This window comes from Haemaphysalis longicornis, unplaced genomic scaffold (assembly GCF_048455015.1).
Source record: "Haemaphysalis longicornis isolate Haplotype H1 unplaced genomic scaffold, Haemaphysalis longicornis Haplotype H1 scaffold_6, whole genome shotgun sequence".
In the NCBI taxonomy this organism is placed as follows: Eukaryota; Metazoa; Arthropoda; class Arachnida; order Ixodida; family Ixodidae; genus Haemaphysalis; species Haemaphysalis longicornis.
Genome location: NW_027526407.1, coordinates 41,363,008 through 41,383,523, shown reverse-complemented (window position 1 = coordinate 41,383,523; position 20,516 = coordinate 41,363,008). Strand labels below are relative to the sequence as shown.

General features: G+C 45.6%; 1 protein-coding gene across 2 annotated transcripts in view; it reads left to right on the top strand.

Moving 5' to 3' along the window:
• The first annotated feature begins 8,074 nt into the window (after window positions 1–8,074).
• The window catches only part of LOC144142511 (fibronectin-like), a 50,488-nt gene continuing 38,046 nt past the window's right edge, over window positions 8,075–20,516 (top strand). The window contains exons 1-2 of one of the 2 annotated variants that reach the window (XM_077674070.1): window positions 8,075–8,252; window positions 15,622–15,685. In XM_077674070.1, coding sequence (XP_077530196.1) covers window positions 8,160–8,252; window positions 15,622–15,685 — 157 coding nt within the window. In that variant the 5' untranslated portion in view covers window positions 8,075–8,159. The remainder of the gene's footprint in view (window positions 8,253–15,621; window positions 15,686–20,516) is intronic. The other variant, XM_077674071.1, reaches the window with a different exon arrangement.

The window sequence follows — 20,516 nt, the reverse complement described above, 5'->3', positions numbered from 1 at the left end:
CACCAAACCCGGTTCACTTAAATGCCAAAAGCAGAAAGCCTTGCATCATGGCAATGGCCTACACACTGCTTTCTACGTTCAGTGCTAATCTAACAGGGTTAGTTACAAGGACGTCCGCAGAACTTTTTGCAAGGGGGGGCATCTATAGCTGGGGGGGGGGGGGGGGGGTTAGGGTACGGTTGGATAGCACCAAAACTGCGCTATTTGTGGTTTAAAGTAACCAGAATAGCACAAATACAGTCGTTTAAATGCAGTTCGTATTCCCCAGATCCCTAGCTGGGGAATTTAGCTTCACACAAGTTGTCCAATCAGGTGGGCAGTTGACGTACCGCCCACGACATGAGGCGGGGCTGGTGCACACGGGCCACTCGGTCGATGGAAAGGGTGAACGTCCACGTCACCGATCATGCCTTGTGCCGGAGTTGCACAACTTTGCGCAAGTGTTGATTTTGGAGGCCGCCGCGGTGGCTCAGTGGCTAAGGCGTTGCGCTGCTGAGCACGAGGTCGCGGGTTCGATTCCCGGCTGCGGTGGCCGCTTTTCTGATGGAGGCGAAAAGCAAAAACGCCCGTGTGTACGAGATTTCGGCGCACGTTAAAGATCCCCAGGCGGTAAAAATTAATCCGGAGCCCTCCACTACGGCGCGCCTCATCGCCTGCGTTGCGTCGGCGCGTTAAACCCTACAATCAATCAATCAATCAATTTTGGAGGCCCCGTGAGAACGGAATCACAACTCGCCTCCCAGCAAGTGAAGAGGAGTGACCTCTTGCTCTCGCCGACGGTTGGAAACCGAAGAGCTTGGGCACTTGAAACCGCAGCTTCCTTTCGGTGGACCTTTCTATCGTCCGGGTATGAAGGAAAGAAGTGGCCCGCGCCGTCCGGTGAACCGAGGGTAGAAGCCGCAACTAGAAACCGTCGCCGCCGCCGTTGGCGCTAGCGGTTCTTGCCGCCTCGTGCTTCTGGGTGATTCATCCACCCACGTACACCTTGCTAGAGAGCTTGCGAGGAATTTTTTCCAGGCCCTCGTTGGCCGATCCTAACACGGGGTATTGCCCGCCGCAAAGTGGGCGGATGGTCGAAACCGTTTACGCGCAGCCGCCGCTGTGGCGAGGTTCCCCGCTACGGAGAGGCAGCTAAATCTAGAGTTTAGAAAAAGAAAACGTAAAACCTTTCAGAACTGTTCGCTATCTTCAATAGCCAGAACAGGCAGTCTATTTCACTCCCGTGACATGACCGCCAATATTAGTCTGTGTTTAATGAGCAATGTTGACTCGCAGTCCTGAATGGCGTTGCATACGAATACGCGGACCTGAGTGTGCTATCATTTGAATAGCGTGGATTGTTGGGCTGGTTGGTTCACGTACATAATTTTAAAACTTCGCGCTGAAGGACCGGACAAAGGAGGGAACGTCGGTGTTCTTCTTTCCTCTCTGTCGTCCTCCAGGGCAAATTTATTTTTTACGGGCCAACAAGGATGTGCAGCTTTTTTGTAGTGCATGAAAATATCCGAAACTCCAGGGGGGGGGGGGGGGGGGGGAGGGCAGTTGCCCCACCTTGCCCCTCCTTCTGGACGCCCATGGTTAGATGTACTGTCCCTGCAATACGCTGCATAGACATGGGCAGTTTTTCGGTGTGGAATATACATGAACCGCAAGAGTACAAGAAATATTATTTTGCACTGTGATGTCCTCCCTGAGAGTTATTTCTGTATGTTGTGGCTGCGACAGAAGCTAACACGGGGGGTATATCTTAAAGTTTTCGAGCAGCTTTTATTGCCACGGGCAAAGTGCTGCGACGAGAAAGTGACTGAAGTGCTACTTTCGAAGTGTACTCTCAAAACGCAGGGCGCGGTGTTCAAATCAATGATTAGCGTGCTGACAGGAGCCTCCGATGTAGGTCACGTAGGCACTGATATCTGCGGACAGTCGGGGGGGAATAAGCGTTGTTTTGATAAAATGCAAAGTCATGTTGTGGCGTTGCAGCGGCTACTAAGTTGTGCTTCTGAGGATGATTCTCTCCCCCCTCTTCCACCCCCCTGCTGTTAAGAGGATAGAGATGAAATGGAAAAAATTGGCCGCGCATGTGCTCCTTTCGTTGCAAATGTCGTCAAAAGACGATAGTCTTTGTAGACATTTCCCAAGGAAATGCCCCCCTTTGCTTTCCCGCTCACCTCTCATGCTGTTCCTGTTCTGTCGCGCTCATCCAAAGGTAAACACACTAAAGGTTTTCTCAAGGCGATTTGAATTTATCGCGTTCCACTGCTACAGGCCGGCTTCCTCAATGTCAGCGCTGCAGTATGGTGGAGACGCGCGTGAATCGAGGCGGCCGACTTCAAGGTTCATAAAACCGCGTTCCCGTGCTCCACGTGAGTTCCAAGCAGAACGTGGAACCTAGCTAGTGGAACCTTTCGTTGCTGTTGCCGCTTGATTTCTCATATGCCGCCTGGAGGTGGCGCGGGCAACAGCAGGCGGGGGTTTTCTGCAGTAGATGTAGAATATCATTTGCTATCGAAAAACCATGCATCCATGATTTTTTTATTAAATGAACACTGTAAATATCCCTTGTGTGTTAATGTTTGGTCTTATATTTGCGTAATGTCTTGTTCATGTTCAACAAAGTTGACAAGTATGAACATATAAACTGGGCTTAGACGCTCACATTTGGCTGTGAGTATATAACAATATTGCGCAGTATGCATTTTACTTTGGCCGGGTGGCTGAATCGAGTCACAGACAGACAGACGGACAGACAGACAAACAGACATACAGACAGACCAAAATTTCTGGGTTTAAGTTTCCCAAGAAAGATTATCGTATTTAAAAGGCCCGTGCATTTCACATTTCGCTGGAGTTACAGACGGAACACAGGCGTATCTGCTGTACTTCATAAATGCTGCACTCATTATTATCGCTGTGCCTCCTGCAGGCTAGTGCGAACAAGTAGTGTCAGAAGTTTGGATTTGAAACCTCTGTCGCCTTTCCTATGCGTTGTGGGGGCTACCTACGGCGCGCTTATCAAATAGCATCCATGCTGGTGCCGGATGTCTGGAATTGACTTTCGTCTGGTTATTATTTCTTATTTTCTCAATACCTTCTCTTGGGTTGCCAAATCTCAAGCGGTTGCTTATATTTGTGCATCAAAAACTAGAAGATCACGTGGATAAAAGAAAAACGCTTAACAGGGAGTCATAGCTACAGAAGGTATATACTCAAACCTGTCGGGGTTCTCTAACCAAATAACAAACACAACAAGTTCTTCGATCATTTGTGAGATCACGAAACAAACGCTCTTTGCTTCCCACCGATTTCCCCCATCCTGCAACTTTCTACTGCCGACCTTTGGAGAATAGTCTTGGTGAACACCGGCGTGGTTGACCAGCTTCGGCTGGCCCAAAGGGATGTCGATGCCGCATAGGCATCCTGGACTCAGTATGCCTCCTTACAGCTTCGATACAAGCCCATCTCTTGCCATCAATAAACGTATTTTCCCTATGTCGCTCTGGAAAGATGAAAGAAGTGAAAAATCTGATGCAGCCCACCGATCAGGTTATTTTGAGATCCCAATAAGCAATAACAATACTGACAGAATCATGTGTGGTGCAGGCGTGAAGCCACGTCTGCTAAGAAAACGATGTGAGACATCGTTTCACATATAGGCGAAGGTGAAAACTAGAAAATAGCATTTCGAGGTATTGCAGCATTGCAAGTAAACTGAAGGGATATAATTTTTTTTCAATGCTGCCAGTCTTATCCCACGATCCATAGGCATTCCCTAACTATAATGCTAATGTTTGTGAAGTGGACTTACTGTCTCCCGCCGTAGGAGCTCTGTGTGACCGCGGTTTTTTACGAACGAATGTGGTTTTACGGATGTGTCCGCCTTTTCATGTTCATTTTCTCATTTTTCACTTGCAAGTAAAACCACTGCTACAAATATTATGGCCGGTAATCTGAGACAAAAAAATGGTCGCGTATCTGCTACTTTCATTGCAAATGTCGACGCAAAACGATAGTCGACTGGCGCCCATGCCAAGCAAATGCCTCCTTTCGCTTTCGCGCTTTCCTGTCATGCTGTTCCTCTCCCGTCTCGATCCGCCCAAGATAACACGCTAGAGGTTTGGTGAAGTCAATTTAATTTTGCCGCGTTCTACTGCTCCACGTCGGGTGTGTCAATGCCAGCGCTGCCGTACGGCGTAGACGCTCGTGAATTGGGGCACCCTACTAGAACATTTATAGAACCACGATGCCCTACTGCACGAGCGTTACAAGCGGAATGTGGATCCTATGTAGTGGAACCTTTCGTTGCTATTGCTGTTTGATTTCTTAAAGGCCGCCAGGAGGCAGCGCTGGTAACAGCAGGCGACGGTTTCCTGCCGTTGATGTAGTATTTCATTTGCTATAGCAAAAACCAAGAATCCATGAATTCTTGAATAAAAGAACACAGCTAATATTACTTATGTATTGATTTTACGCCTTATATTTGCATAATGTCTTATTCTTGTTCAACAATGTTACGAAGTATGAACACTGACACCGGACTCAGATGTTTACATTTGGCTGCGAGTATATAAAACTATTGCGGCGATTTTATTTCTCTTTTGCCGTGTGGCTGAATCGGGTCGCAGAGAGACATACAGACAGAGAGGCAGAGAGAGAGACAGGAATTTCTGCGTTTTAGTAGCCCAAGAAAGACTATTTTCTTTAAAGTTTTACACAACTCTTGAGGGTAACACACGTAATACAACTCTTTAGTGACAGAGAGGCAGACAGAGAGACTGGAATTTCTGCGTTTTGGTAGCTCAAGAAATACTATCTTCTTTAAAATTTTACACCACTCTTGAGGGTAACATACGTAAGACAACCCTTTAGTCACTGCTTTGATCGTAAGTATCGGATATGCAGGACTTCTTGTTGGCTTTTTCAGCTTCGTTGCGCACTGTAAGACCTGACGATTTGTATTAATTCTACACAGGGTTGCACTTTTTTCAAAAATTAATGTAAAATTGTCCGAGGAATATTCCGATCAATGATACGTAACCAAAAGCACAGGTCTTACGGCCTTTCAACGTTCTCAAACGGCAATCATGCTGTGACATTTCGGTAAAGATGTCATGTCACCCTGCAGTTTACTAACCAAACATTTATCCCGTATAGAGAGTCTGCAAATGCGCTGTATATCGAGACGTTTGCGCTGACTCAAGGCGTGGTGATACTAGTTGTGCAGCCGCCTGGATCAGCGGTTGCAATACCGGATGTTTGGGTGGGCCATCCATTCAAAGTCGAGCAGGACCACACCTTGAGGTTCAACAAAAAAGGTAAACACCCCACCAATGTGGTGTGGGATCAGGGCCGGAATTTTGGCTGTGTTCGTTTAAAAATTCTCAATTTAGCGCCCATTTTAATGTGGATGTGGTTGCACTTTAGAGACCTCTGACTGATGACATACACAAAAATGAACACCTCAAACGCACACGAAATTAAAAAAAAAAATGGTGCTGTTTGAGAATAACTTGTTGCTGGGCTAGTTGGTGAATAGTTGGCATGATTTGAAGCGCAAAAAAAAAAATACCGAAGAGGAACAGAGTAGGCCAGAGAGATGATACAGACAAGCGCCTGTCTCGTCCACTCTGTTCTTCGTCCGTGTTTTTCTGTTGCGCTTCAAATCATGGCAACACGGCTCAGACTACCCTAGCGGTGCGAGGCTTGAGAAACAGCAAAATTGGAGGTCGAGCTAGGTTCCCCCCACGCTGACAGTGGATCCGAGGAGTGAGGGATCAGCCGCACCCAATCAGTGCAAAGCCATTTGGTACGGCACTGTAAAGCAAAGACCATTAAAGTGTTTACGGTGTTTTATTCAGCAGCAATCATCGTCATCCCTTTCCTCGGGTCTTCCGACGATACAGCCGTGTAGGGCAAATCCTCTTGTAGCGCGTCCTCGCCTCGGTAGATCTCCACTTCCTTGTCAGCTGGTCCAGTGGCCGTCTCCACGTGCGGATTGTGAAGGGAGTGCATGACAGATTCGTCGCCATCGTCTTGGGCGCGGCGCACCTGTGGCGCGCACATCCCTACACGACGACGACGAAGGCGGGAGCTCCTCATGGGGCGAAAGCGCACGCGCAAGCCTGGACGACGCCAGGTGGCCGCCGCGAGGCACACGCTCACGTCCTTCTGAGGTTTTCTGTCTTCTCTCGACGTATTTGTGTCGGCCTAAACAAGAAAGGAAACTGATAATTCCCCCCTGATTCGCTTCTCGAAGAGTTGCTTCCTAAAGAGGCGTACAGACATCAGGCGGTTGCTTCGAATCTCAGCACTGCAAGCAGCCGCGTACAGGACACGGATATTTTCCCGGAATGCCTTAGAGAATCTCCTGGCGGCTTTGGTTGCAGCTCAAATAGACGTTCACAAGAAGTTCTATGAATTGGCAGCCGCAGTCGTAAACGTTTACAAAACCGGTTCCTGACCTTTTTGGGGCATTTAGGAAAATCTCTTCCATTTTATGGCAATTTCTGTTTTTGAAAATCCTTTCGAATAGTTATTTCCGTTTGCCGTACTGCGACTGTTGGATGTGGTTATTTTCCCACCTCTGCATGGTTCCTGTCCTTTTTGGGGCCTTTAGGAAAATCTCTTCCATTTTATGGAAGTTTTTGTTTTTGAAAATTTTTTTGAGCAGTTATTTCCGTTTGCCGTACTGCGACTGTTGGATGTGGTTATTTTCCCACCTCTGCATTTTTTTTGCAGATGCAGGTGTTGCAGGGGTGGTCCCTCTTCCCCATATTTTTTCGTATTTCAGGCTGTGATTTCGGGACTTCTGGTATGCTTTACTTTCTTTTGTGAGTTTGGCGCATCAGAGAAGTTTTTAATTTCATTATCTGACTGTCATAATTTTGATATTTATCTTTCCTTGGAATTTTCGGTTTTTGAATAAAGACCTGCAGCGGTGGCTCAGTGGCTAAGGCATTGTGCTGTTGAGCACGAGGACGCGGGTTCTATTCGCGGCCGCGGCGGCCGCTTTTCTGATGGAGGCGGGAAGCAAAAACGCCCATGTGTACGAGATTTCAGCGCACGTTAAAGAACCACAGGTGGTGAAAATTAATCCAGAGCCCTCCACTACGGCGCGCCTCATCGCCTGCGTCAAACCCTACAATCAATCAATGAATCGGTTTTTTAAAATTCTGTTCAGCCATTTTTTGTTCTTTTTGCGATAAGATCAATATTGCAACATCGACAATGACGAGTGTTTTTTCGAAATTCAGGTGTTGCACAGGTGGTGCGTTCTGACAATTTTTATTTCTATTTTCTGCTATCTTTTGGTATTTTTAAATAATCATTTCTTTGTTTTGTGAGGGTGATGTACCAGATACGTGTTTCTGATTTAGTTAGTGCGTTGTCTGTAACTGTAGTGCGTTGTCTGTAGTGCGTTGTCTGTAAAATTTGTAACAAATTTTATTTGCGCCTTTTAGGGTTTTCTGTGGGCCAATTATCTGTATTTACGCTACTACAAAGATTAAAGGAGGTCACTGAACAACTACTGCCTTTTTATACAAATGCAGGGCACCTCAAAGTCGGTTCGTTTCCACGATTTATTTATTTTGTTTCCGTTTGTTCTTTCAAGGCTTGTTATTTTTGTCTTCGCGTTGCGAAGCCGTCGTTAAGACACGTGTTCTTGATTTCTTGAGCGCATTTTGGTAATGTCTTTAGTTCTTCCCTTTTTATTTTTGTATTTCATAGAATCGCCTTCGAGGCGTTCTCACTGTTTACGGTATCATAACGATTAAACGTGCTAACACCGCCAAATGCGCCTTTGTATGCAGCTGGGCGGAACTCGGTTAGACTGAGGGGAGTGCTCGGTAAAAAATGCTCACATAATAAAAGCTTGTTCGGCAGGACCACTAAGGCTTTTTCCCGCCAAGGGTTTCGCATAGTTACGCATCTGCGCTCGCACCCTACCCAAGCATCCGGTCTGCGCGTCGGTCGAGGGAATCTGGTTTCACCCATCCGTGCCCGGCCGGCGAAAGCGACGGAAGATCGCCGCGAGGTTGCGCTCCGCGCGGAAACCGGCGCGCTGCGCCCGCGGAAAGATAAACGTCTCCAAGCCGTTAAGTGGGCGTCACTCGCACGAACCGGCCTAGTCGACCGCCGGCAACAGCCGCCAAAGGAAAGCCATGGCGCCGCAATGCTGCCGGCGCGAAATGCCGGCAATACTTTTCATCTTCCTGCTGCTCGGAAGTGCTCAAGCCGTGGACGCGGACAGTGAGGTTAGTGCGTGCACACGTGTTCTTGACCTTTAAGCTTACGTAAGAGCTTTTATTGACTTATCACGAGGTTTAACGCGCCGACGCTGCACAGGCGATGAGGCGCGCCGTAGTAGAGGGCTCCCGATTGATTTCGGCACCCTGGGGATCTTTATAACGTTCGCCGAAACCACCGAAACCTCGAAGAAGACCCGCCGCGGTCGCTCAATGGCTAGGGCGTTGCGCTGCTGAGCGCGAGGTCGCGGGTTCGATTCCCGGCCGCGGCGGCCGCTTTTCTGATGGAGGCGAAAAGCAAAAACGCCCGTGTGTACGAGATTTCGCCGCACGTTAAAGATCCCCAGGAGGTCAAAATTAATCCGGAGCCCTCCACTACGGCGCGCCTCATCGCCTGCGTTGCGTCGGCGCGTTAAACCCTACAATGAATCAATCAATCAATCGAAATCTCGAAGACACGGGCGTTTTCGCTTTTCGCCTTCGCATGCTTTCAGTAAGAAAGCATTTAAACAGCTTACAGCAGTGCTACTCTGAACTACACTTCCCAATTGTGTTTATATTTTGACTATGCTCGTAGAAAAAAAATGCAGCTTTGTCTTTGCTCCACCTGAATAGCTTTCATTCAATTCTCGTTGTAGCGTGAACGGCATTGGCACTCAATCGCTGTGCAAAACGTTTTGCGACTTTCCTTGTCGGCGCCGCCCCTCCCATGTTGCCGTTCTCTTGCGTCCGGGGAATTCCCGCACCTGCTTACCGGTGCGGCTGCTGTGCGTGCGCGCTGTCGGGCAGGCATCCGGTGTTCCTAAGCCGTGCTCTGTATGCGGGTTCACCAAATGAAATGTGGCATCTTATTTCTATATTTAGCACGGTTTAATATGACTTGCACCACCTGCAATGTCAAGATACGGCTTAACTTTTAAGCTTTTGTAAGAACTATTCTTACAGCGCTGATGGGAATCAAAAGTAATACAAAACACAATCAACAATTTATATCTGCATTTAAGCACAATTTCGTCTGCGTGGTTTTTACGCTAATGCGTCGTTGTCGATCGACAATAGGCTACCAAATCGACGCGCACGCAATCCGAAGTGTGTCCTACGAATGACTGCTCCCAATAGCAAATCATAGAGGACAGTTTTTATTGACAGCAACTAACCGGTGGCAACGGTTAACAGAATTGGGCCGCATGTGTTAAAACAGCAATTTTTGTTTTCTCTAACTTTTACAAACTGCCGGAAGCTGTAGCCATGTGAATAAAAATATATATATAACCTTTGAGCGGCATATATACGGTTGATCAGTCAGTTCGGGAACCGTACGCCTGAAACAGTCGTGTGAAACGAAAATAATTTGTGATGACACTATAAGTCTGTTCTTCAAAAAAAAAAAAAAGTGCTGCTGCTTGGATTCATTAAAAAAAAAAAACTTTCGGCGAAATCAAACGGTAAAGCCGCGTAACGTCTGTATTCCTAGATTTCAAATATCACCCGGTACAATCGGACAAAAATAAATTTATGTTCGCTAACACAACTGTCCTCGCCGCTTTATTTCGCCTAAAACGTTTGCCTAGGAAACTGCGAATACGAAAAGTCTTTGTTATAACGGACTAGGTTTATTCAAGTTCTAGTTTTATTTGAAGTCTCACCGTTTCATGCGCAGTGCAGGGAGAACAACTCATTCCCGCCTGTAACAAAGTACCGCTTATAGCGAAATCGCTTTCGCTCGGCAGTTGCTTTCGCTAACTTAATTAAAACATCTTTACCGCATAAAGTACGCTTTTTTAAGCGTGGTTACATAAAAAGTTGGGGGAAGTGGGGCATGCAAGCTCGACGAATATAACGACAGATTTGTCGCTTAAATCCTGCAGTTAGTCGTCTTTAAACGCAAACAGTGGACTTTGTTCGGTTTAGTGCATCGCCCCCAGTCCCAGATACGTCAGTTCAGGGCTCACTCTGACATTTAAATATATATATACACATATATATAATATTTTAAAGCATTACAGTAACCTTAAAATCCGTTAAACAACACCCTTAGTGCAATGTTCCTCTTAAAGGCAACGGTCATACCTCTTTCTGGGTGTGACGCCATTGCAGTATTTTAAGATGAAATGGGACTACACAAATTTTGAAATGTTTCGATAATTGTATTGACATTTCGTACAAAATATGAGATAAGCTCGCAGATAAATAAAATGAGAACATGAGCTGGGGATTATTTGCTCGTTCATTTTAAATCTTCTTAAATCACCTGGCACGTAAAGCACAAACAGTTGTTTGACGTGTTTGGATTCGTGTTCTTGAGACACCAGTCACACGGACAGACCCTTCTCATTTTTCCTGACAAGCATTCCTCTAAATTATGTTTTGTCTATTTATTGCGACGAAAAGTTTACCATACGCGGTTACCTATAAACAACTGCTTTGTTCACAGACAAGGTACAGACAAAAGAGCAGAAACGTTCAATTTTATTAGCTTAATGTGAAGCTTAATGTTATCGTTGGTCCCTCCTGTTAAACTTTGCATGGTTTTTGCGCTAAACTAAGTAGTGGATTCTCTTCACGAACTAGTTAAAACCCACACTCTTCAAAGCAACCTAAGGGAAGCAATAATCAGCGGAGTAGGGCCTGTCGTGATCTTTAGAAGGAAACGACAGTGGATCCTTAAACCAACATTGGCTTGTTGGACCATGAGTCAGAGTGCACGTGACTGTTCAGTGTGTGCTCCACCGGTGACTACAAGCTTTTATCTCGCGCGAACTGTTGATTCAAGATTGAAGACAGTAAAAGAACAACAGGAGTCGCCCCGAAAGCGGCCTTGATATATCTTTGTTCAACGAGCAGAGACAAAGACTGACGCACCTTGCAATCGGCATGGCGTTCGGAAAAAACACACATCAGGGTTAGTTTATTGCTATTTGTCATTAAAGAATACAGCTATTCCACAGAACGCCTTGACCGCAGACAAAACACGGGCTTTGTTAAGCCGCTTGTTAGTCAGCGTCTGTTTTGTGGACAGCCGTCGCGTCCTGTCGTTCTTATGTTTTTTGGGACGCAAAACACCATAGACTGGCTGGGTTTGCATACTGCAATTACGGCAGAGTTCTTAAAAGCCGTGTACCCAGCATTACGTTTGCTGCAGGTTCTGCGAGTGTCAAACTTTCAAGTCATCTGAATGGGAAAACCTGGCAAATGTCTTAACGAGGCCTCGGAAGAACGACATTCGTCTTTCATAGGAAAAGAAACTGTTTTGTGTGCCGAATATACTTCATTTCATCAAGGAAAAGAGCGCATCATAATCTGTTTTGCGTCGACAGTGTAACAGGCTGACCTTTTACTTGCTTTTTCTTTCATTGTGACAGTGTGAACAGTTGGATTTTAATGTTATTTAAATTCCGGTTTCAAAATCTTGCTGTGCCTTATTCATGTGTTTTTGTATCTGGTACACGGTTCGTCAGTGCCCGCTCCCCTCTGCAATGCTGTAAGGCACTGAAGGTACAATAAGTAAAAATGAATGAAACGAGAAAACCTTACCTTAAACTACAAAAAAACTCAATACAGAAAAAATCAAGTTTCGCGCTACATGGCCTTCACAGTGATGCAGTGGAGGAAATAAGAAAAACTGTTCTCAGTGGGGCACTTCGATTTACAGTCAGATCTCCCGCGGATTCTCCGAGAAGCAGTCTGCATTCCTTTTCCCCTTACCGCTTGCAATCGTGCAGTCGCGTTTCGTGAAAGCGTCTTTGGCAGGTGGTGCCCATCGCACAAACAAGGTGCCGTGACGTCATACAAATATGGCGGCAAAGTGGCTGGAGAGTTGTCAGTTCTTCACTTGCTTGCCTCAATGTTTAGTTTAGCTATGCGAAAACATTAGTTACACATCTTGGTCGAGAATCCGGCGTTCATTGCACGCAGTACTGCCGGCGGGTGGTATAGAACATGTCTGCCGGACAGAACAAAAAAATGGCCGGTGGCTAAGGGGACCGAAAGCTTGTCAATGAATGCTCGGAATGACGTCACCTTTCCTAATGAAGCTCCTATAAAAAGGGAACTAATCAAGTTGGGAAGAAATTTGGGTCCAAAGGCGGAAACGTTTCAAATAGGTTGCGGTCTTCTACGATGAAAGTTATTAATGACACGTACAGTCAAACACAGGCTTACGGGAACATCCCATTTTATTTTATGGTGGAAGATGTCATGTTTCTAACAAAAGCTGTTAAAACTGATGTGTCGTACTTAAGAGCCCCCTTAAGGTTGAAAGAAATGTAGCAGTCGTGAGTACAGAACCTTACACCAAACCAAGAGGACACAATATAAGTGGGTAAAGTGCTGCGCCAGCTAAAGCTGCGGGAGACCGTAATCTGTAGTACAGAAGAAATATGAGCGCGGTAATTGTACAAGGAGCGATTGGGTGAGTAGCAAAGCACGTATCTGCTAAAATGTACGGTAAACATGGCGATTTGCCAAGCCTCTGGGTGATACTGATTGAAAGAGGAATATAGAGAAGAGGATTATGAAAAAAATGAGGCCGTGTGCCACAGTAGGCAACACGTCATCATCGCACATAGACTGAACGGGGTTCGTTCTATGTTATACCTGTTATACAGAATGCATCAGTCCGGTGTTTGAGGCGATGGACAATGAACATCTATATCAAAAGCAGAACCGAGAGTCGTGGCGACACACACATTACCCGCACATCTGGCTCCCCAATTCTACAATAATTCTTTCGAATTTACTACTTGGTAAAGAATGCTTAGGTGTCGTAGAATGCTTATGAAGTTTGCCGCAGATTTGGTATCAGCGTTATGAACATGAAGCAGACCCTTTAATGAACCAAATTTCAATGTTGTGTTAGCCGCCCCTTTAAATGGAGGCGGAATTGAATTTGTCAGTTTATTTGCGGAATAAAAGTGCAATTTCCCGAACGCATTCCTGAATTTTGACTTTCTACTTGCAAGCTGGAGCCTTGACTAATCGATGTCCCATATAAAAGAATTCACTATGCGCAATTCACGGCACCCTTGCGACTAGAGAAATGACGTCGGACTGATTTAACAGTGTAGTTTTGTGTTATCGCAGCCTTGAAGATTTTGATTTTCGCCGTATTCGCGTTGAATACCAATTTCGTTTCGTTCAGGCGCAAGGTCTGCAGGTTGAAACTCCAAATTTCAAACCTGATTTCAAACCTGGTTTCAAACCTGGTTTCAAACCTGGTTTCAAACCTGGTTTCAAACCTGGTTTCAAGCCTGATTTCAAGCCTGATTTCAAGCCTGATTTCAAGCCTGATTTCAAGCCTGATTTCAAGCCTGATTTCAAGCCTGATTTCAAGCCTGATTTTAAGCCTGATTTTAAGCCTGATTTTAAGCCTGATTTTAAGCCTGATCTTAACTAGATTTTAAACTAGATTATGAACTCTAGATTTTAAACTCTAGATTTTAAATTTGGTGATGCCACGTTTGTCGTGTATAATCTCCGATATGAGTATATTAGCAGGGAGGACCATGCGAGACAAACGGGCACTTTTAAAGCATTTTGGTGGCGCCAAGGGGATGAAAAACTTCCGGAAGTTGGGAAAATAGCCTATGCATTTCGATTTTATGCATGCCACGGAAATTAGACATTGTGTACAAACTACCTGGGTGTCCCCTTAAGAGTCACTCAGGAACACGTTAACTCAGAGCCATAAGTTAGCCCCGTGATTAAGTGTGCTTCTTTTCTAATCGAAATTTGCACTACAAATTACATTTCAATAAAATAAGCGTCCAAATAGAAGTGCGGAAAATTTCCGGATAGGTGACAACAGGAACTTTTAAATTCTATCATTCTTCTGACCACATTTCCTTTTCTTTAGCTTCATCGATTCCACCTTGTAGTGTTTTACTGGTGCTTGGGTTTTGTTTCTAGCAATGACGAGCATTTAAAACAGCAAGTAATCAATGTCAGTTCCATGTGTAAGGAAATACAATATGCTAGCAGGTTTTACACGAGCGGACACCAAGAAATTAGTAAAAAAATTCGGCTGGCGTTTATCATCGGACAGCTTTTGCGCACTGAACTGTTTTAATGGGCTGGTCATCGGATCATCGTGAGCTCAGCTAAATGCTAAAAAGAGGACGAATGGAAGACGGCAAAACGGTCGTTTTCGGGTTTGCCCTTACTTAGCGTGGATCACTTCTTCACGAACGTTCTTAGTCGTGTGTGGTCTGAAACATCCGCCGTGTGTTGGCGCTCGTTGCCCATAGTTGGCCTTGTGCCATTAAACTCCAAGCCGCATCAACATCCACCGGGCTGTTGCTTATGCGCTTTGGCGGTGCGAAAGAGGCGTGTTTAGCTTTCTTCAGTTTGCGTAACAATGCTTGGTATGCTTCAGGTAACAGGTGGCATGAGGGGTTTATAGTATGTCCATACAACAATTACGGGGTGTGTTTATAGGCCAAGCAGCACAACAGTAAATTTAACAACAAATAGGGCTAATGACAGCGGAGCGTTTTTGTTGCGTATGGCAGCTACCCTGCGCTGACATTGTTCAAGAGGTTACCAGGCGCCCAAAGAAGTGACCGTGTACTCCAAATGCGCCTTAAAGTGCTGGCCATTGTTTTGCTGTTCTCTAGGCGTTTGATTTCCTGGCAGTATGCTGTTTAATTAAGGGGTCAAGTACGCTGATTTTTTTTTTATACCCACGAGGATATAGTACATCTGTTAAATGTAAAATTAACTGAGCTATTGTTCTGGGGAGGTCGAAAAACAAAAAAGCCCGTGCGCCGGATTTTGGCTTTGGTTTCTTTATGACACATGGCCATGAACTATCTCTACTGCCTGCTTTTCCGAACAACATGCCGATTCCAAGGTCCGTGTATCGATGTCTTTGCTCTTGGTTCAAGGATGTCTCAAGGCCGCGGTTCAAGCAATTATTGGTCTGAAGTACTTTGTGTTCTGTTTTGCATCTTGAACCAACTGTTAGACGTGACAAAACCTTGAAGCCCTTGGCGCCGCCCACTCGAAAACTCGCGTGCGCCGTGTAACTTTTTTACGCGTGGCACAACGGTCTGACGTAAGAAAACTGACGTTTCCTCCCGAAGACCCCATTCAGAAAGCAGCTTCGGTAAAACTCCCAAAATTTGAAGTTTTAATTGTCTGCGAGCACGCAACCTTCCAGAGAGGATTACGAGCCTATTGTTTTATTACTTACAAAAGTATTCGCCTCCAAGTGCTCCAAGTCATGTTTTGCTATTGTGAATCTCAGGTGGAACGGGCAGGAAATGTAAATATCATTCGGGAATTCAAAATGTGCGGATGCATCTTTTTATACATTTGCCACCCATTGGTGACTTTAACGCGAATTGAGCGTGAAACGCTTTGTACTTTTTTTTTTCAGTTGATCCTAGAGAACCGGGGAACACCAGATCCGATGACCCTAAAGGGCGAGCCATACATCCCCGGTAAGTCGGAGTTTATTTCTAAATGATGAGAGCGAGCCCCACTGGGGGCGTCATGCCCACAAGTCCACGCAATGCAAGTCGAGATAAAAGTTGCAATCAGTACACGAGCGTCTGCCTGCATGAAGATTCAATAAAATGCACCTTAAACAGCCGTCCCAGATTGTGGTACCCAGAGCAACTAGTCATTCGGTAGCATTTTCTTCAGACAATTCAGCTTTCGGGCAGTGAAGGTCTGAAATTTCCCCAGGCCTCTAAGGATATGGTAGGACTGCATGTTATGGACTTGTCGGTAGGCATTTAAGATTTAGCGAGGGTATAATAGAAGACGAGAGGTTTCTGCAGTTGCATAGAAATCATATTCCGTGCTGTCGAGGATATCGCAACACGAGGAAGCTTGGGGTTCGATTCTTAGTTTACAAACCGGTCGGAAGAAATGTGTCGGTATAGATTATTCACTTAAGCGCGAGGACAAAGAAAGGTCTGATTAATTTGAACAGGTGGTATGGGTAAAACAGTACAAGCCTATGCACCAATGTTTTGCGAACATGCTGAAGCAACAATGAATAAAGTAACAGCAGTGCGCGCGACTGGGATAAAGTCTTAGACGCTGGAGAAGAGAAGCAGGTAGTCAAGCGTAGAGTGAAAAAATTTAGAAAAGGATGTTGGAATAGCCGAAAAGACATACTAGTTGTATTTCCGGATATGAATAACGGCAAGAAAATAAATAAATTGGTGTCCCAGTAAAGAAACTAAAATAGATAAAAAAAATTAGGAGCTCTTGGTTTCTTTCAAGTTGGATGACCAGCGAAGCTTATTAGCTCACGACTTATAGATGGCAGAGAATTTCGTCGATAGGTATGAGCAAATTCATTTCTCTCGTTTGCGGACGGCGGTCATTGTAAAGAAAGTTTTGTTTATTGGGTACAATACATACATACCACGACAGTCGTGAATTCTGCCATGGTTGAACACTGTTAAACCCAGTTTGTTGAGCGTAAGCTCTGTCTTCGCACAGTGAACGCGCACACAGTTGCACATCCCGACAAAACACAGACGCTGCTCGACGCAGTGTCTTTGCTGGGATGAACACGCAGTGAACCTTGATGCACACACATTTTTCTTGATTCATTTTTTGATGGCGCGACCTATTACTTTTGTTCACCTACCTCTCTTTTTGCCCCGCCCCGGGGAACGAACTACCGATTACTTTCACTGCGGAAGCACATGAAGCGCTGGCTTGAGGGTGGCTGAGCTTGCCCTTTGTCTTTTTCCTATGCCCATCTCCGCACCCCTGCCCTTGGAACGAACAAGCGTTTAAACGGTTTCACTGCGGAAGCCGTCGGCGCTGCAAGTTGGTTCCACGGATCGGTGGCCGAAACGTGGTAGGTGGCGCTTCCGTAGGCGCCGCGAAACACCGCGAAGCGCCTAATTGAGATTGACTGCACGAAACGCTTCCTGGAAGGTCAGAGGGACGCTACCAGCCGTTTCCTGGCTTTGTACGGGTTAAGTATTTTATTTGCACAATACTGCCAGCCCAGGGAAGGACCCAAGAAGGAGGGACGTAATTACAAACCATGTAATATGGACAACAGAAGTTGAAGAACATGAAAAGCTCATTAAGGATATAACTCGAACAACTAACAACAAAGACATTTAACACATTCACAATACAGGTCAAATTACAATATGGTCAATTGAGTATATGCCATTTACGAATGATGCTAGTAACCGATTCCATTCGGTTACAGTCGGCGAAAAAAAGGAGAATTTGCAAATGCTTGTTGTAACATTGAAGGGCGTCATGGAGTCGGTGTGACAGTGTCGTGTTTTGCGAGCAGTGAGTGGTTGGATGTATTTATCTGGACTCATTGACGATTTATTATTCCGGACGAGATAAAGAAAGTTTAATCTTTGGATTTTCGGTCTAAATTCAAAGGTTGGGACGTTATGTTCTAATGAGTTGGGTTGGTGAATCAATCGCTCCAATGGTATTTCGAGTAAATGAAACGAACAGCTTTGCGCTGAATCATGTCAACTACACGAATGTTAGTTTGTGTAAGGATCCATGATTATGCATGCAAACTCCAATTTAGGTCTTACAATAGATGTATAGGCTAGCATTCTAACTTATGCAGAAGCATGTTTAAACTTGCGTCTTAAAAGACTCAGTTGACAGAAAGATAACACACGGATGTTTGAAACGTGTTTGTTCTAACTTAAATGCTTGTTATTGTAAGACCAAGTACTTGTATTCCGTAACTTGGTTCAGAAGTTGTCGTGGAAAGTTGTACGGAAAGGATAAAAAAATTTTCTTCTTGGTTATTTTTATGAAAACTGATTTGTCAGCATTTAGGTTCATATTTCACTTATCACACCAGTCGTATCTCTTACATAGATTAGAATTCAATACTTATTGGTCTTCCCGGCGTGTTAGATTTAAATAATACACAATCACCTGCAAACAGCCTTAGTTTAACTGGTCCAGTAATTACATCCACAATATTGTTAACAAATATAACAAACAACAAAGGAACTAAGATACTGCCTTGTGGAACGCGAGATGACACGTGGAGGGATTGTGAACAGGCATTATACGCCTCGAGCTTCGCGATCGCTGCGCCGCCTGCCGCCGCTTCTCCGCGGCGTTGACGGGAGTTGCGCTGCGTGGCTGATAGGGGCTCGTTCAGTGTTTTGGTTCTGTTTTGCTTCTTTTCGCCTTTGCGGGCCCCCAAAAAAACTTGTTATGGTGACGTATATTAGCAAAGAGTGCGTCTATAGTTCGCTTAAAAAGCAGCTGCGTCTTCGTAGAGTATGCGATCGCCTGCAAGAGTATACCCGGGGACGCGGTTCTGCGCACTTCGTCGCCGCTCTTCCAGGCGTCGGCGACGGTAGCAGCATATCACCACTGTCACCTCCAAATACGTCAAGTAGAAATGAATTCTCTGTCGCATCGTTTAGACCTGATACTGGTGAAGTGAGAGGTTAACTTCATTTTGCAGCGTGGACAACGAATGCGGCTTCGTTTCGAATACATACGTAGCAGAAAAATATGTTCCAGGGATATGATAACCCAATCCCGGACAATAACTTATGCCTTTTATAAGAATATAAATCATGGGAAAATGTTAAGTATATCCAAGCCTGTGAGTGGTTAAATATTTGCCCACACACGCCTTATAGCAAGAACCAAGGCAATCTAATATGAAACCACGAAAAAATAAATGCTGTGCAAGTGCGGAAGAAACATAATAACTCTAACGGAAATGAAAAAAAAAAAAACAGTGCGGCTTCTGACACGGTAAAGATGTTCGTTGAAACTTAAGCTAGATAGGGGTCACCAGAACAACTATACGCGAAATGCACTGCTATTTCGCGAAACATGGGGGGGGGGGGGTGTAGGGGAGGGGGACGTTGTGTACAAATGCGGAACGGAATCAAGCAATGAATGCTTAAGTCACACACAAAACTCCCGTTCCCTGTCCTTTTATTTTTCGACTTCAACGAACAGCTGATCGTACTGCGGACGCATTTTTGGAAGTATACATGTAGGTAGTTCAACAAGCGATGAAAGGGGTCGTTGGAAGAGTGTGGCATGTGATAAGGCCCTCTGATTTTCGTTTCTGCTTTATTCTACAGGCTCCCTGAGCCATATGACGATATTTCGAAGAAGGATTTATTCGCGGACGCGGATTATATTCTAAGCCCGTCTCCGCGCTGCTCGCAGAGGATATAGTAGCAGATGAATGTTTGCGGGCGCTCACCTCACGACAAGACGACTCTGTCGTGTACTGATCCCAGAGTATAATTATGTATTGCCCATCGTACTTTTGTTGAATATTCCCGGAATTAACGCAGACTGGCTTGTAAATGGTAGTGATCAATATCAGAGGTATATTATTGACAAACGTAACTGGCTTGCTGTCAGGTATGAGTGCTCCGTTGAATATGTAAGCGCACAAAACTGATTTACATCGTAGTGTATACCCGTAGCATAAACATCTGAAGAACCGGTTGTTACGGAGACACTGCTAGTAAATTCAGGGCAGTGTAACTACAGTACAAGCGGGTCCATCATACGCCGGTTCCGCGACGCTGGCCTGTGACACACACCTGGCGCTTATACAGACCGAATATACCACACTAAGATCGCGTCAGAAACATTTACACTCTCGTAAACACACCCATTTGCGAACAGAGTGACTGCTCCACATAAACATGGATTTCAAACGCCCGCAAACGGTAAATCTCGGTCGTGAACATGCCGCAGAAGCAGGGGCGACAGCGGGGAGCGGGACGCGGACTCCCGCGGCTGCTTTCGAAACGGGCCGCTAGGGGGATTTCAGTGGCGCCCCTACAGGCCGCGCTCGAGGCGTATAAGCTTTGCTTCAAAAGTTTGGCGGAAATGTCGAATTTCTTCAAGGTTTCTCAGATTCATGTATACAGTATACAGCACCAACAAGACTAAGGAAGGGGTGGAGTATGCTGCAAAAACGCTATTGGAGCCGGCAGCGGTCACTGCTCAGAGGGCGCGACGAATAAAGTACACCCAGCGCCGCCCCACGGAAGCTTCAGCTAACTTCGGGTCGGTGAGAGCCAGACTGCCGGCGCGCGTTCATAGATTCGGCACCTCCCGGTTGTTTGTTTGTGCGATTCTGCAATTGTTTTTGTAAGGTGTCTCGTGCTTGAAAACTGTTCTGGCAAATAGTTTCTTGATGTCTCAAGTGCTTCTGTGCGATTTCCGGACAATTACGGGGCTGAGCTACTACTGTCGGCTTCGCGTGGCGAGAAGTTAGAGATTGTACGTTCCCGCGCGCGTTTGCGCCGCGAAAGA